At 41.6% G+C, this 17695-nt stretch overlaps 1 protein-coding gene across 6 annotated transcripts in view; it reads right to left on the minus strand.

Annotated features, from left to right (window-relative positions):
* The window catches only part of SLC9A6 (solute carrier family 9 member A6), a 62792-nt gene that overhangs the window by 37166 nt on the left and 7931 nt on the right, over positions 1–17695 (minus strand). For 2 of the 6 annotated variants that reach the window (XM_081792937.1, XM_081792935.1), the window contains exons 2-7: positions 16194–16418; positions 6691–6890; positions 4131–4208; positions 3781–3857; positions 3366–3478; positions 349–454 (exon numbers count right to left, since the gene is read on the minus strand). In XM_081792937.1, coding sequence (XP_081649063.1) covers positions 349–454; positions 3366–3478; positions 3781–3857; positions 4131–4208; positions 6691–6890; positions 16194–16362 — 743 coding nt within the window. In that variant the 5' untranslated portion in view covers positions 16363–16418. The other 4 variants (XM_081792934.1, XM_081792939.1, XM_081792936.1 and 1 more) reach the window with 3 other exon arrangements.

The raw sequence follows: 17695 nt of genomic DNA on the forward strand, positions 1-17695 counted from the left end.
GAGAAACATTCATATTATAATGTTAAAAAAAAGAATAAAAAATTATATACACGCCATAATCACAACTGTGTAAAAATAGCATGGATACAAAACAAAAATAAAAGGCAATGTACCCTGAATCTTTATAGTAACTGTCTTTAGGTGTGAGGAGGAGATATCATTTTTTCTTCCTTTTTCTTCCTGGAATTTTCCATGTTGTCTGTAAGTATGTATTTCTTTAAGAGGAAACAAAAGCCTCATTCTTTCAAATGTCTGCATTCATAATGCACTTTATTCAATAAGTAACTTGTGGTTCCTAGTACCCTGACATTGAATATACAGAATATAGTAAGAAAAAAGAACACTTACGAAGACAGCACTATGGCAACGGCGTCATTGAGGACACTCTCCCCAAAAAGAAGTGCGTAGAGTTCAACATCCACTTGAAGCTCGTGGAATATGGCAAGGACAGTCACTAGCAAGTAGAAAGGGTCAGAGGAATATTCAGATATTACAAATATAACATAGTCGTCTCCACACGTGATTATATAATGGTTACTTAGAAATTCATCTCTACCTCTTAGGATCCAATCCCAATAAACATTCTCTTACCATATTAAAGATTAGGTAAGTTCATGTCGATACTTCTCTCTTCCCTAATTGTGTACCTGCAACATCTCCTTTATCTTACAAAGAGCTGAAATTAGCTTGGAGGACTGAGTTGACCTACATGTGTCATGCAAATGCTAATATTCTTGTCTTGTATATTTCTTTTCCATAAAGAATATACACAAAATTTCTTACAGACCAGGCAATCATTAATCTTTGATGAAGAAGGGTATTATGAAAAGCATCTCTTCCTGCAAATTTCTTTTTTTTCTTTGGAGACTTACAACTCATTTCTATTTGACTTGCAAATTTCAAACACACTGGGTTAGCCAAGACAGTAGGAAGTGAAAGGCACAAGTTTGGTATTGGTTGAGATAAAATTTATGACCAGAGTTATAGCTTCTATATTTAATTTAATAAGAAGCCAATGATCAGACGATTACAGCTTGAGAAGATAAAAAAAAAATCCTTCTTCTAGGCAACAATTCTATGAGAATTCTTAGAAAATCAGAGGAGACTGAAGTTGCATTATAACTTTGATTGCTGAGTCACATACAGCTCACTCCCTAGACAAACCTGAGCACACATGAAAGAATATTATAACCAGAGATGGGATAGCTCTTTCAAATGCCAACCAACAAAACAGGAAACTTCCATTTTAAAAGATGTAGTTTCTACTGCAAAGCATTTCATCTGGAATATATGGAGATAAAAGCTTACCAAGAGGAGGAGAAAAGGAGGGCAAAAGCAGTGCTGAAGAATTTTGCAAAGAGGATTTACAGCTCACCCTTCTAACAAGTATACAATTATAAAATAACAGAATTATTATAGGGGCAAATGCCTATATCACTCAGAAGAGATGTAACTGTCCAACTTAATATAAGCAGAACAGTTTCGCTAGAGCCATTCTGGCAATATTTTGTAACCAAAACAAAACCGGAAGACTGAAGTAACGTAGCTAGTCCAATTGACTCAGATTTCTCATAGACATTGCAGTCGAGGACCTTGCTTCCAAGCAAAAGGACCCAGAAAAGAGAGACCACTGGCTCCTTGCAAAAACCATCCTATTTTCATACTGATAATGCGTGCAGCTCTAAACAGTAAGGTGGCAGCCTTTATTGTCTTTAAGGGAGCAATTTGATTTTCAGTTTTAAAAATGTTAAACTACACAAACGCCTCTCTAAAATGCCCTCTGAGCTTTATAAAATCATCTCATATAGAGAACATATTTTCCTACTTCCTGTAATATAATTCCCTGTGTTATCAGTTAACACAGGAATTCAGAGTTAACCTTAAGATCATACCTCAAATTGTACCGGATGACAATTAAAGTAGATGAGTAAATGAACAAGGGCAAAAAGTAAAACAGAACAGACCTCTGCCAAGGTTCTAAAGCCTAGTACAAGAAACCCTGCATCCTGAGTTCAAAAACTGCAGTCTACGTTCCCATTGCTACGTCTTCAGCCTGCATATTCTCTAAATTTTTAATATTTATTTTTGAGAGACAGAGTGTGAGCGGGGGATGGGGGGAGAGGGAAACACAGAATCCGTTGCAGGCTCCAGGCTCTGAACCGTCAGCACAGAGCCCGACGCCAAGCTCGAACTCACAAACCATAAGATCATGACCTGAGCCAAAGTCGGACGCTTAGCCGACTGAGACACCCGGGTGCCCCCAGTGTGCATATTCTCTAGATTCCTAATGTGAATGTAGCTGTGAGGCTCACCAGTACTGTATCACAAAAGCTACAAACTAACTCTATAGAATTACATTCATTCTCCAGCTGTGCTCATATCAAAACTATTTCATAGCTGTAAAACCAATCCTTTAATGTACAGTAAGGCCCACCGATGATGCCAAATCACGCTTATAGAGGCACAACTGCCTTCTTTTTTAATACATATTTATAGATATTTTTATTTTTTTATTTTAGAGAGATAGAGCAAGTGTGCACATGGGAGAGAGGGGCAGAGGGAGAGAGGGAGAGAGAGAGAGGGAGGGAGAGGGAGGGAGAGGGAGGGAGGGAGAGGGAGGGAGAGAGAGAGAGAGAGAGAGGGAGGGAGGGAGAGAGGGAGGGAGAGAGGGAGAGAGGGAGGGAGGGAGAGAGGGAGAGAGGGAGGGAGGGAGGGAGGGAGAGAGGGAGGGAGGGAGGGAGAGAGAGAGAGAGAGAGAGAGAGAGAGAGAGAGAATCTCGAGCAGGCTCCATGGTCAGCATGGAGCGCAATGTAGGGCTCAATCCCATGACTCTAGGATCATGAGCTGAGCTGAAATCAAGAGTAGGGCCCTCAACCGACTGAACTACCCAGGTACCCCACACAACTGCCTTCTAACAATCATTTAAAAACTGTTTTTCTTACTCTTAAATGCAGATAGTTGAATATAAACATTAGATTTTTAAGGAAATGGTTTCCCGAAGCTTGAAAGAATATACTATTATTACCCATTTTAACTAATCTAGTTCATAGTCACCAAATACCCAGTTACTAAAGATAGAACCAACCTGAATTTCTGAAGCAAAGGCCTTAGAGCCCTCATCTAAATAGCATCAAACTGTGGGCCACTAATGAGCAAAAGTCATAAAATAAAATAAAAACAAAATGTATGTTTAAGCCAAAAGGGCCCATACATTTTGTTTTTTCCTCCACAGTCGGAAAGTATAATACTATGGGAATTTATGAATTCTACACCTAAAGGAAGGATCACACACACACCGTTTTGCTGGCAAAACATGGTACCGTAAGTACTTAAAAACTTAAGCTCCCCTCTCGTGGACACATACCTGGGTCAGTTGCTGATACAATGGCACCAAAGAGCAGACAGTCTGTAAAGTAAAAATCTCCCGCAAGCTGTCCGGTCACTTTCATCAGTGTGACACAACCATACATTATTGACCTGGTCAATAAACACATTTCTACTTTAGAGAAAACAGTAACTGTTACAGAAGTTAGAATATCCTAAGAAGATGGGTCTACTGTAGTACTTGGTGACTAATCGCAAATTTAACTCATGCCATTTAAATATGGTAATACCTTGGCCTTAAGGAAAATTCAAACAACTTGATATCTATGTGAATACATTTTACTGAAAAAGGTCCTTAGACACACTCAGGAACACAATACCGCAAAAATTGAATATGCATTATTTAAAAAGTATAATTTGAAGGATAAAAAATGTTTTAACCTTCAAGTACTTACCCAATTACAAAACAAGAAATTGCTGTTCCAAGAAAAGCATATGCTAGGATAGACCCAAGGTTTCGAAAGAAATGTCTCTGACAAAAAAAAAAAAAGTTATAGTGCGTTAGAATACTTACCAATTATTTGAAAAAGAAAAGGCTTTCTATTCTAGTCTGCTTTGCTAATATTAAATGCATTATTCATTAAAGGAAATAAGTAAGAGAAAGAATTTTTGTGCAGGCATAAATTTCAGCAGGGAGAGAAGGGAGGGAAACCTGGAAAGAACTGCCTATTTCTGAAGTGACAAAGATGAAAAAGCCCATGGAGGTTAAGGTCGTTCAAAGTATATGAAATACAAAAGCACTTACTCTTTTCAGACTATATCCTGCATAAAATATGATAGGAGGAAGCAATATGTTGAAAAATACTTCTGGATCAAAGGTAACCTGTTAAAATAAAGAGTTCTTTTAGATGAATTCCCTTAGGAGACCTCGTATTACATTATCAAATTATCAAAAAGAAAAAAGATTTAATTTTAAACTGGTGAAAGGCAAGAATATTACTGTGGTAACTGCAAAATATTTCATATAGGATAGCTGTTGTTCTATTTCTCAACCAAACGAAAAGGAGACAGTGTCGGAGCAATCTGTTAAGTCCTATCTGTGGAAAGCGTGTTACAATACACGCATTAGGGGCACCTGGGTGGCTCAGTAGGTTAAGCTTCCGACTTCAGCTCACATCAGGATCTCACAGTTCGTGGGTTTGAGTCCCATGTCGGGCTCTGTGCCTGGAGAGCCTGGAGCCTGCTTCGGATTCTGTGTCTTCCTCTCTCTCTCTGCCCCTCCTCCACTCATTCTCTGTCGCTCTCTCGCTCAAGAATAAATAAACATTAAAAAATACTATGACATGGGAATGCAAGCTGGTGCAGCCACTCTGGAAAACAGGATGGAGGTTCCTCAAAAAACTAAAAATAGAACTACCCTCCGACCCAGCAATTGCACGACTAGGCATTCATCCACGGGATACAGGTGTGCTGTTTCGAAGGGACACATGCACCCCATTGTTTATGGCAGCACGATCAACAGTAGCCAAAGTATGGAAAGAACCCAAATGTCCATTAATGGATGAATGGATATAGAAGATGTGGTATATATATTTATACAATGGAGTATTACTCGGCAATCAAAAATAAGGAAATCTTGCCCTTTGCAACTACGTGGATGGAACTGGAGGGTATTATGCTAAGTGAAATTAGTCAGAGAAAGACAAAAATCACATGACTTCACTCCTATGAGGACTTTAAGAGACAAAACAGATGAACAGAAGGGAAGGGAAACAAAAATAATATAAAAACAGGGAGGGGGACACAACAGAAGAGACTCATAAATATGGAGAGCAAACAGGGTCGCTGGAGGGGTTGTGGGAGGGGGGAGGGGGGATGGGGTAAATGGGTAAGGGGCACTAAGGAATCTACTTCTGAAATCATTGTTGTACTATATGCTAATTTGGATGTAAATTTTAAAAAATAAAAAAATGTTAAAAAAATACTATGACATTAAAAATCTTAAAAATGGTGGGGGGGGGGGCGCCTGGGTAGCTCAGTGTGTTGTGTCCAACTTCGGCTCAGGTCATGGTCTCACGGCTGGTGAGTTCAAGCCCCGCGTCAGGCTCTGTGCTGACAGCTCGGAGCCTGGAGCCTGCTTCGGATTCTGTGTGTGTGTCTCTCTCTGCCCCTCCCCTGCTCACATTCTGTCTGTCTCTGTCTCAAGAATAAACATTTAAAAAATCTTTAAAATGGGGAAAAAAAACATGAACATATCTTTGCTTTAAATAAAAGAGACCTCAAACTGGTAACAAAATTTGGGGGTATGGCATTATTGCTGGCAAGAAGAAACAGACTTCTTACATAGGGAACATCCCTAAAAATATATAGCATAATATTACAGTTAAAATACTTCTGTGAGACTAAGATTTCTAGTTCTGACAGCCTATTTCTTTTAATATCTATTCCCTATAATAATACAGGCACCCCTTTCCGTTCATGAGGCTACGGTAGGATCTGACATGAACAGAAAGCAGCTACACACATAGCCCATGCTAAAATTTTATTTACTAGAACTTTTAAGGAACTGAAATTTTCCGCAGGTGGAAAGAACTCTTGCTGCAAAGTAAATGAAGTTCGTATGAAATTTTAAAAAGCATTAAAGATGGTCAGGACCACAACCAAGTAGCTATGAGAGCCAAATCCTGCCCATGCAGAAGACAGAAATGGAGGCAAATGGCCAAGGGTGGGCGGAAAAAAAGAGACATGCGCGATGAAGCCCTTAGAAGCTTCATGGGAGGGGGGACTATGATGGGGACAGGAGAAAGCAGCTCCAGGAATGTCTGGGAGCAAGACTGCAACACAGCCTCCTACATAAAGCTTTATGCACAGCATGGTACAATAACTGATACTCAGAATGGGGACCCTGAAGTTGTGCCAGATTATGAATCAAAGAAAGATTAAATTGTCCTCAGTATAGAATACAATCAAAGCAAGAAAGAATTCAGAGAAATATTAATGGAATATTTTAGGTATTACTCAATGTGCTGATGTACGATAAAACTCTAAAGACCATCTGCAAATTGAAAGAAATGCTTATGAATTCTGCTCAAGTCAATACTGGTAACCATTTATTACAATTATAAACATCATGCAGTGAAACAAAAAGGATTACAGTACTTAGCCTCAATCAGAAAATGAAACGTACAGATGCCCATTTCCTTAGCATTACGTTTGTTAATTGAGATCTTTCTCCATTTTAAAAGACAGATGATTTTAAACATCATTAAAAATTCATTATAAATTTTTCTCCTGAATCATTTTGCTGCTAGTTACATATACACTTTTTAAAAAAATCCCAATAGTCCCTTTAACTGAGAACTTACCTTTCTAAGCATTTCATTATCTTGCACGTTATTGAGTTCATGTGAACTGATCTCTCCTTTAAGTGTATATTCATAAAATTTCCCACTAACATTTACCAATAAGGTAGTTGGGCTTGACTGCACTTCACAGCTCAGGGTCACATTATTTACATCGCTTGGGACATGAATGCCATATCGAAGCACAAGGCCCACCAAAAGACCTGGAAATAATAAAAGAACCATATAAGCTCTTCTCTAGGACAAAGACTACTTCTTTTATACCCCATACATACCTTTGGGTTGAGAGCAAAAGAACTCTTATGATAGTCCCCTGTGCTTCAGAACCAATTTTTAGGCTGAACGCAGTTATATTTTAAAGTATTACTCAATTCACAAATCTGAGTCCAATATTCATATACTCCAGTGGGACAAGAGGGAAAAACATTCCCTAGGGTACAGCATATATCACTGCCTTTCTAAGTCAACAAGAAGTAAGTGATGACGAATGTAACAAAATGAAAAAACACCTTCAAATTACCTGCACACAGAATATGCTCTAAGGTGTCCCAAATGGACACTGTGATCATGTTAGAAATACGTTTACCACCTCCCCCTCCATCCGCCTATTCACAAGACTGTTAAACAAAACACAACATTTCTCAAGTTATTGAGAAATAACTCAACCCTACAGTACCGGGTTGGCCAAACCATACACACTTAACAATTTGGAACGTCAATAATATTTGTGGATCGATCCAGTTCTTCTACCACTAAAAGGTCAGATTGTAATTTTAAAACATGTGCTTTAAAATCAAAACACGGAATAGAAGTTCTCAGCCTGGCACTAAGACATCAACATATTGCTAGAATTGTTCTTGGATCATCATATTGGTATTCAAGTGTGCACAAATAAAATCTACGTTGATCAAACGATTTAATAATGGCTTTACTGAGATGTAATCCACATACCATAAAGTTTACCCTTTTAAACCACACAATTCAGTGGCTTTTAGTGTATTCACAAAGTTGTATACTGATCACCACCATCCAATTCCAAAACGTTTTCACTGCTCCAAAAAGAAACCCCATACCTATTAGCAGTCATTTCCACTCCCCTCAACTCCTAGGCCCCGGCAATCACTGATCTGTTTTCCCTATATATAGATTTGCCTATCCTGGACATTTCATACAAATAGAATCCTATAATATGCGACTTTGTAGGTCTGCCTTCTTTACTTAGCATCATGTTTTTAAGGTTTATCCATGTTGTAGCATGTATCAGAACTTCATTCCTTTTTATGGTCAAATAATACTTTATTGTATAGATATACTTCAACTGCAAACTGAACTCAAACTTCTGGATCTTTGCTTAACTCCAAGATGTACAGCGCACCACTATCACATTTTACCTCCCTGTTGCCTTTCACACTAACTTGCCAACCATCCTTTTAATATATATAAACAGAGTATTGTGCTGAGAAGGTCCCCAGGGTTCAGAGATGAAAACAAGGTCCCTCCTCCAAGTAGCCCTCAGTCCAGTTAGCAAAACAGACAAAATAAACAATTACAGCACAAGGTGTTATACAAGGTGTTATAAAAACAGAAAAGAGGTACCTAACCAAGCCTGAGGAAGTGGGACAATAGGGAAGCCTTTCCAAAGATGTCACCTAAGCAAGGAAACAAGTAAAAGAGGTTTTCCAGGTAGGAGGCACAGTAGTACACATCCAGTCACAGAAGAGCGAGAGAACACAGCCCATTCAGGGAATCACACGTAGCTCAGTATGGCTGGGTTATAAAGTGGCAGAGCTAAGGTGTAAAAGATCGGCAAGAGCTGAGTCATAAAAGACCTTGCAAGTTGGAGAAGAGAGTTTAGACTGTATCTCGAAAACGAAAGGAAGTCATAGAAGGGTTATAAATAAACAGGGGCTTGACATCAGATTTCTATTTTAGAAAGAGATGGTTGGTCTAGACTACGGAGGTTCAAAGAGGCCAGAGAGAAGGCCACTGCAGTCATTCAGGCACTAAGAGCTTAGGGCTTAATCTAAGAGAGCAGAAAAAGGGACAGAGAAAGATTTTTAGAAGGTATTATCCTTTAGAAGGATTCAGTGACTGAGTAGACCAGGAGGAAGGGAGACTGGGAGAAAGACTGGGAGCCAAACTGACTTGGCAACTAGGTGGGTAAGCTGGCCTGAGCGACCAGACAGGTAGCAACAGGGCCATTCTGTGAGAAAGGGAAAAGAATCACAGGGGAAAACGTACAGTTCTGTTTTGGACATGCTGGGTTTGATGTACCTGTGACACATGCACAGTGGAGTATGTGGGATCTGAAGCTCAAGGAAGTACGGGGTCTCAAGTGGAGATTGCTGAAGTCAGGTGCCTTTGAGATTACCTGGGGAGCAAATAAAATGGGAAGAGGACAATGGATATACGCCCAGAGCTTTATCCCAACATTTAATAGCCAACATGAAGAAGCTGGTAGAGGAGGGGCAACTGATGGAGGCGTCTAAAAAGGAAAAGCAACAGGAGTAGGAAGAAGAGAGGAGGGAGTGATGTAGTCAATGCTGCAGCAAAGTCAAGGAAGACAGGTGTTAAAAAGTGTCCATTGGGTTTGGTAACAAGGAGCTCCCAGGTGACCTTGGTAAGGGCAGTTTCAGTGGAGTGGTAGGGGCAAAAGTCAGACCAGAGTGGGAAGTGATGAAATGGGGACAGAGGAGAAGAGCTAAGAAGTGGGGAGGGAGCAGAGATGAGGGATTCTCCGAGGCAAATTACAGTCACACGTTTTTTAAAGTGAGCCGCAATGAATAACTACTACACATTACGATGATCTCGACCTTTTAAAAAGTTTTAACAAAGTTTCAGATTGAAAATAAACGAAAGAGAAAATATTTTCAGGCCATATATCTGATAAGGGACTAATATCCAAAATACATAAAGAACCCATATAGCTCAATAAAAAAAAAAAATCTGATTAAAAAGTGGCCAGAAGATCTGAACATTTTTCCAAAGAAGACATAGAGATGGCCAACAGGTACACGAAAGCATGCTCAACATCATTAAGCATAAGGGAAATGGGGAAATGCAGATTAAAGCCATGACGAGATCACCTCATACCTGTTAGAATGGCTAAGATCAAAAAGACGATAAATAATAAAAAGTGTTGGCAAGGATGTGAAGAAAAGGGAGCCCTTGTGCACTGCTGGTGGGATTGTAAATTGGTGCAGCCACTATGAAAACTAGTATGGAGATTCCTCAAAAAATTAAAAATAAAACTCCCATATGATCTAGTAATTCTACTTTGGGGTATTTATCGGAGGTAAACAAAAGCACTACTCAAAAAGATAATATGCACCCCCATGTTCACTGCAGCATCATCTACAATAGGCAAGATATGGAAATAACCTAAATGGCCATCGATGGATGAATGGAGAGAGAAAATGTGGTATGTACGTACACACACACACACACACACACACACACAGGAATATTATTCAGCCATAAAAAAGAATGAAATCTTGCCATTTACAACAATATGGATGGACCCTGAAGAGGTTCACTTATGCTAAGTGAAATAAATCATACAGAGAAAGACAAATACCATTATGATACCTCTTATATGTGGAATCAAAAAACAAAACAAAACAAAACAAAACCAAGCTCATGGATACAGAGAACAGACTGGTGGTTGCCAGAGACAGGAGGTGGGGTGGGAGGTGCAAGAAATGAGTGAAGTATACTCTTATTTAAAAATTTAAAAAATGAGCCTGAGCGGCTCAGTCAGTTAAGCATCCAACTGGATTTTGGCTCAGGTCATGATCTCATGGCTTGGGAGTTCAAGCCTCATATCTGGCTCTGTGCTGACAGCACGGAGCCTGCTTGGGATTCTTTCTCCCCCTCCCTCTGCCCCTCCCCTGCTCATGCTCACTCTCTCTGTCGTTCAAAATAAATAAATAAACTTAAAAAAAAAATTAAAACAATGAAAGATACACTGTGAAAATAGCCCACCTCTAAAAACCAAAAAGTGATGGCTGGGTATCAACTGGGTTTGATAAACACAGCCTGGGTGAGAAAAGGCTATAGATCCATAGTCATCCTGCCTACATGATACGGTAAGAGCTCTTTTGTCTACTATCCCATAAGACCTAATTAAGAGGTGCAGAAAAAGTTACCCCCTTATGTGTATGTGCAAAAATGAAAGCTAAGCTACTACAAATAATAACAGCAGTACAAATTCTTTCCAAGTCCTTAAGCCTGACTGTGTAAGGAATGGTATCTACCCATTCTATTGCACTCTGACTCAAAGCTGAAATGTCGGTGGGTGCCCTGAGGAGGGCTCAGCGCTTGGACAAATTTGGAACACACACTTCGGCAGTTAAAACTTCAGTGAGGAGAATAATTACTTAGGTTGGGAAAAATCAAGATCCTTTTATTACAGCATCAGACATCTGAAAAACTGGAATTTCTTTGAATAAAGTTGACAGTTCAAGTTAATTGGGGTTCTGTGAAAGGTCAAATCATCATCACGGAGTTAAAGCAATTCTCAGTCAAGAGAAAGTGCACAAAAAGAGGGCTTTGTTAAAGGGATAAGGCGGAAACTTCTAGCCTCCCACAGAGGCACAAAAAAATATTGATATCACGAAATTTAAAATCACCACTAACAGGCAACAAAGAATACAACCACAAAGCGCTATCTTTCACAAAACAGAGAGGCCCCACCCCTCCTATACATTCTTGACCCTCTTGTGTTGGAACCCCTCCCAGGGATAAAGAACTCAGTATCACCCAAAGCCACAACACCGTATAGGTCTCACCATCAATGGAAATTGATTTTCTAATAGATTTCAGCCCATTTTCCCAAGCTATCACACTAGAAGCCTCTGATAGTCAAAAATACGGAAGGAACATCACTGGGATATTAAGTGTGGCCAAAATTGATAAAATTTCTACAGATTAACAAGTGTACGTATGTACATATATATTTATATACACATAGTGTATGTAGGTACATATATATTTATATACACATATCTGTGTATGTGTATATATAACATTTATCTACTTCTTGAAGAATGCTGTTAGACTTTGTTTTAAAAGTCAACTCGACTTTAAGACAGCCAAAAAAAAGGGCAAGGCCTTTGCCAGCCTCTGGTTAGTTTTACATGTGTTTGTGTATTTTTTTGTCTTCTAGCACATTCCCTGTAGTAGCTCTTCCAATCTTGACCCTCCTTCTCAGATCCTCAATCTCACTGCCTACTTTTCAGAGAAGCTATAGGCCATCTGATGTACACTGCCTCAATTCCATGCTTCTCCATGTCAACATTAGCTCATTTCCCCTAACCCCCCCCCCCCCCGCCTTCTCGGGGAAAGATCAACCTCTTTTCCAAGGGAATCCTTTCGCCTAGCACCCTGAGTCAATCAATCTCCATCCTAATTCTTTCTGCATATATTATCTGATCCTCATAGCCTTATGCAGTCCACACTATTATGAATCTCTCAGTCACTGTTTCCTCATCACTAAAATGGGGATAAATGATTTATTTGCCCAACAGTATTTGGCATTAAGTGATAAAAACCAGCATGGAAATCTGGTTTTTCTATTTCCAAAGCCTCTCTAATTTTCTAATCATCTCCTGGCTCTCACCACTAACTGCTTCAGTGGTTAAGGTCTCCGTTCTCTCACAATCCACCTCCAAAACCCTTACAACTGTAAGTATTATCTTTCTACGTATCCGATCTCACGAAATTTAGTACAGCATAGTGTACGATGTAGGAGAAAAAGCACAAGTTTGAAAGTCAGATAGATGTATTAATTCTGGCTCTATCAAGTTCTAGTCTGTGACCTTAGGGTAGATAACCTCTCACTGGACCTCAGTTTTCTCAAATGTAGTAATGAGAATACTAACCAGTTTATCGTTACGGTTAAGCTTTATCTCTTCAATATAAGGCAATATGGTTCCAGGCTAAGAGAATGGGGCTTCTGAGCCAGGCTGACTGGGTTTGAATCCTGGCTCAATACTTACAAATTATGTGACTTCAGGCAGGTCATTTAACCTCTCTGTGCCCCAATTTCTTTACCTGTAAATGGGAAAGATAACAGTACCCATCTCACAGGGTTGTTAGGAGCTTTAAATGAAATGATACTTGTAGAGTGTGTTATAATGCTCAACAAACATTACCTATTAAGGCACCAGATCGTAAGTGCTTTGTGGGCAGGGATGATGACTCATATCTGTATTTCCCATCACATCTCATACGTCAAAGACACTTAATATTTACTGATGAATCACATCAGTTAAGTGTAGGATCCCGGATACTATAAGTTTCAGGCAAAACATTTCTTCCCTGTCCCTTGCTTTTTATACAATCTGTAAGCACACTACAGTGGGTGATCACTTTTCAGACTTAATTAACTACCCTGACAATTTTTACTAAAGGTGACTCACTTTTAAGCTTCTTAAGCAAGCGAGCCCAATGAATAGAACACTTGGGTGCTTTCACACTGTGTCTGTAGCTGTAGCAACTAGGCTATATTACAATCTAGAAACTGACCATATTGGCTTTTTTTTTCTTTTTTTATTCTTGACTCTCAAAAATATAAAGGAGAGGCTTATTTTAAATAGCATTTTTCCAGGATTTAGGTAGCTAAACGGACATCACAGAAATAAAACTATCAGTGGGCTGAATCTTGGAGGGCTGGATATTCCCAGAGTAAGGAGCCTATTCATCTGGAAGTCAAGCTGAAAAATAAAGGTCTTAAAATAATATATTAACATAACAGCTCTGATGGTATAAGAGTCATAAGAAAAAGTAAATGGCAGACAGTAATTAGGATTTAAAAACATCAATTTCCATGGCACTGAAAATACTTCGACCCAATCCCATCTATTCTCAAGTTAGACTTGGGAATTAGTCAGGAGGCTGTTCATCCATAGCCTCCATTGCCATAGTGAGAAAATGGAACCGGCTACAGAATGCCAAGCCGTGGCAAACCAAGCCCAACATCCTTCTACTTTATATTCTGCAAGGCATACCTTTGTTTTTCCTTCACAAAATACTAATGCTAAGGTATTCCATCACCTTTCACTAACTCAGACACACCAGGAAATGCAGTCAGTAATCCCACTTTCAATTTAGCTCAAGAGTTAGAGGAGGTTAAAGATATCAACTACCAAGGAGCAAATGTTTCCAGGGCAATTCTAAGTCCTTATTGGATAGGAAGGAAGGAAGGAAGGAAGGAAGGAAGGAAGAAAGAAAGAAACCACTACGTTTGCCTCTTATAAGAGAAATTAAAAGAACTGTTCTGAGCCTAACCTGAGAAAATGCAGTTATAAGAGCAGTAACAATAGTATCACAGTTATCATTTATTGAACATTTACTTAGGGGTCAGGTACTAAGCTAAAAACAATTCTTCCTCGCAATAATCCAACTATCATTTTTCCCGATTTATAGATGACAGTGTAAGAGGGTAGGGGACTCTGTCTAAGATCACGCAGAACAGATGGCACAGTGGTACAGGAACCCAGGTCTGGCTCTAAAGCAGGGGTTGGTGACTTACAGTGATGGTTTGTTTTTGCATGGCCTGAGAGCTAAAAACTGTTTTTACATTTTGTAAGTTTATAAAAGGTTTCTAAAAAGAAAAAAACAAAAAGAAGAAAACGCAACAGAGACACAGAGACATATGTGACCCACCAAATCAACACGAATTATTATCTGACTCTTTATAGAAAAAATTAGCAGACCTCTGGTCTTAAAGCCTTGCACCTTTAACCACTACACTGTACTCTCTCTCCATATGGAGGGAAGAGGGTTCTGTGATCGGTTCCTTATTTTAACACCATAATACTCATTTGGCATTTAACTAAATTTAAGATGCCATTATTTTGTTTATATGGCCTGTCTGCCCAAGAAAGCAAAGTTTTTTGAAGGTGGGGATCTATTTCTTTGTATTTTCTGTGCCTAATACATAGTTGGCTGCCTAGCAAATGTTTGTTGAGGGCAGTAAATATAAATAAATCATGTATACATTTGATTTTACATTGTTATACAAGAAATTATACAGAGATGTGTAGCTTATCTGGCCAATTTAGCTTAAGGGGTGCTGTAAATAAAATGCAAAAAAATACGAAATATGAAAACCAGCTAATATGTCTAAAACCCAAGAATCCTAGGGAGCAGAGATACTTGCACATAGGCTTAGCATTTTATTACCTTACAAATGAAAAAGAAGCCTGAGTTCATGCATTTTCCTGATGCACACAACTACCTTGTTGGGCCACCCTTGAGATGCACATTCCAGAAGTCTGTATGGACTGGAAACGGCTGGTGGGGAGGGGGGGTGGGGAGGCTCGTGGAGAAATGTCTTTTTGTGCCAAGGCTGCTTCTACCGATTTGCGAGTCCGGAAACAAAGCTCAACAAGCTCATCAGTGTAAGCTTGTTCCATGTGAAGATAATCTTCACTCACAGACTGCACTCATCTTTTCAGCCGTCTATATACCCTCACGACCACATTAAGACAGTCGGCAATATGTATCTTTTCCTCTCATGAGGCCTCTGCACAGGCCAAAACGCCTGTGAGCCCATGGTTTGCTTTGCCCTACTCTCAAGACCAAAATATAAAAATACGTAAATAAATCTCAGAAAGAAAGCACACGAAGACACAAGGACTGAAGCCATTTACTCAACGATCGGTCAATAACCTCATGCCACCAGCGTCACCCATACTGCCTATGTGTGGTGTTCCTAATTACTGTTGGGCTGAACTGTCCTGATCATCCTATAGTACAACACAGCGCTGGGAGATCTTTAACTCTTCCTTGTCCTCACCTCGGTACGCCTAGATGAGGAGGGTCGACCGCACGTATCCTATTCAGATGTTACAAGCATAGTACAATAAACCAGGACATCATTAAAAATACCCTAAGCCTTCTTTATAGCTTCTTTCGCGTTCAAGGGCTACACGGGAGTAAGGTTTTCATTCTCAACCTCGAAAGGACAGGGCGTAGCAAGAGCGGGGGTGATGGGTAAAGGTGGACTCTTGGCTCCAAGAGGACGCCAGATTCTGAGCAGCAGAGGCACTACTGCAGCTTCAATGGACCTTAAACAAACTGACACCCCAGAGAAATGGATTGCTAGGCTGTCTTCCCCTCCCCCAGTCCCCAGCCCAATCCCAGACACCGCACCCACTCCCTTCCCATCCTCAGTCCCGGGTCCCGGTCCCGAGCTCGGTAGGCAGAGGCGGGGGGGGGGGGGGGGAATGCGTGGAAGAAAAAGGGGGTGGGGTCGAAGGAAAAAAGGTGTGGACACGCAAAGGAAAGGGGGTGCGAGGCAGAGAAAACGGGGGACGAGGCCGAGGAGGAAATGAGGTGAGGCAGAGAAACGGGGGTGAGGGGGCAGGCGAGGCAGAAAATACAAGGCATCAGAAGGGGAGCCGAACACAGGCCGAGCAGGGCCAGGAGAGGAGGCGAAGCAGCCGGCGTTCAGAGAAAGGGGGAGCGCCAGGGGGCGGACATGGGTTTGAGGCACTTGCCATAAATCATAGCCAGGCCGGTTTCGTGCAGGAAGCGGGCCCGGCGGTGCTTGAAGAGCCAAATCGTGAGAATGGTGAGGGTGAGCAGCAGGATGAAGATGAGCAGGTTGGCGCTGTCCTGCCGGTGGCTCTCCTCGGCTTGCTTCTCGGACACGATCTCCTCGTCCATGGCTCTCGCCGCTCCGCCGGCGCCGTCCGAAGCCCCGGCCCAGCTAAAGACGCCCACTGCGAGGAGCAACCAGAGCGGCCGCGTGAGCCTGCGGGCCCCGGGGCCGCCGCCGCCGCCGCCGCGGCTGAGGGGCGCCCGCAGCCAGCCGCGTCGAGCCATGACTCCCCCCGCCCCCCGCCCCGCTCCTCACCCGCAGCCGCCCGCGGTCGGACCACTCCCCGAGGGCTCACGGGAAAGGGGCGGGGCCCCAGGGAAGCCGTCGGAGCGCGCGCCGGCGCCGCCGCCGCCGCCGCCGCCCTTAAAGGGGACGCGACACTCCCGGCTGGTTCGGCCCCATCCCTTCGTCTTTCGGGTCTCCACCGCACGGGTTCCCCCCAGCCCGGGACGCGCACCCTCAGGTGCTGCCACGGAACGAAAGGCTGTCGAATCTATTCCACGGCCTTCTGGAAAAGAACCCTCAGCTGGGCGTAATCAAGCCGAGGCAGATCGCGCTAGGTCTACTTTGGTCCTATCCTTATAGCTCTCAGGGGACTCGAGCTTTCATGAGCCATCTCAATATTGTCCCCCGGTGTCTCTTAACTGGATAAAAAGTTGTCCCCTTGGGAGATGCCTGAAACTCCATCTCATTTAAATCGGGTTCTCCTTGTTCAGCCCTCACTGGGAAAAACAACAACACTGTAGTAGCTCATAAAAGAATCGACTCAAAGGCAAGGAATATGCGTGTGCCGGTACGTTCCGTTTTCCTTACACGTAAACCACCCGAGATACGAGTTATCGTTCACGTCAGGAACCTGTGCAGAGACGCTCATCAGTCTCGCAAAGAAGATCCAATCGGTGTGTGCTCAAATCTACCTGAGCTCCAAGGACTCCTCTCCCCTCCCAAAGAAGAAATCTTTTGAGGTGTGGCGCGTTTCTCCCTATCCTCTTGCACCTTTTGCACGCTGTCTTAATGCACATTTCACCCAACTGGTGTCACCTTTGACACCATCTCTCGTCTCTCTTCCTCAAAGAGCATTTACTCTCAGCCTCTCGACCTGGCACACCAGAAAATCCACAGTTCTTCCTATTTTCCCCCATACGTATCAGATCACACCTTAGTCTGTATGGGCTTCTCTGTTACAGTCTGGACTTTCATCTCTACCTCTACGTGAATGAACTACAAATCCCAAACTCTGATCTGCCACCCTCCCTTCACCCCTCTACGGGTTGGACACTGAGCACACATCCTTTTGAGGGACCTAGCAAACTCAAAAACTAAAACTGCTTAAAAAAAAAAAAAAAGCTAATGTTTATTTATTTTTGAGAGACAGAGCACAAGTGGGGAAGGGGCAGA

The sequence above is a fragment of the Panthera onca genome, chromosome X (genome assembly GCF_046562875.1).
Source record: "Panthera onca isolate mPanOnc1 chromosome X, mPanOnc1 haplotype 2, whole genome shotgun sequence".
Classification (NCBI taxonomy): Eukaryota; Metazoa; Chordata; class Mammalia; order Carnivora; family Felidae; genus Panthera; species Panthera onca.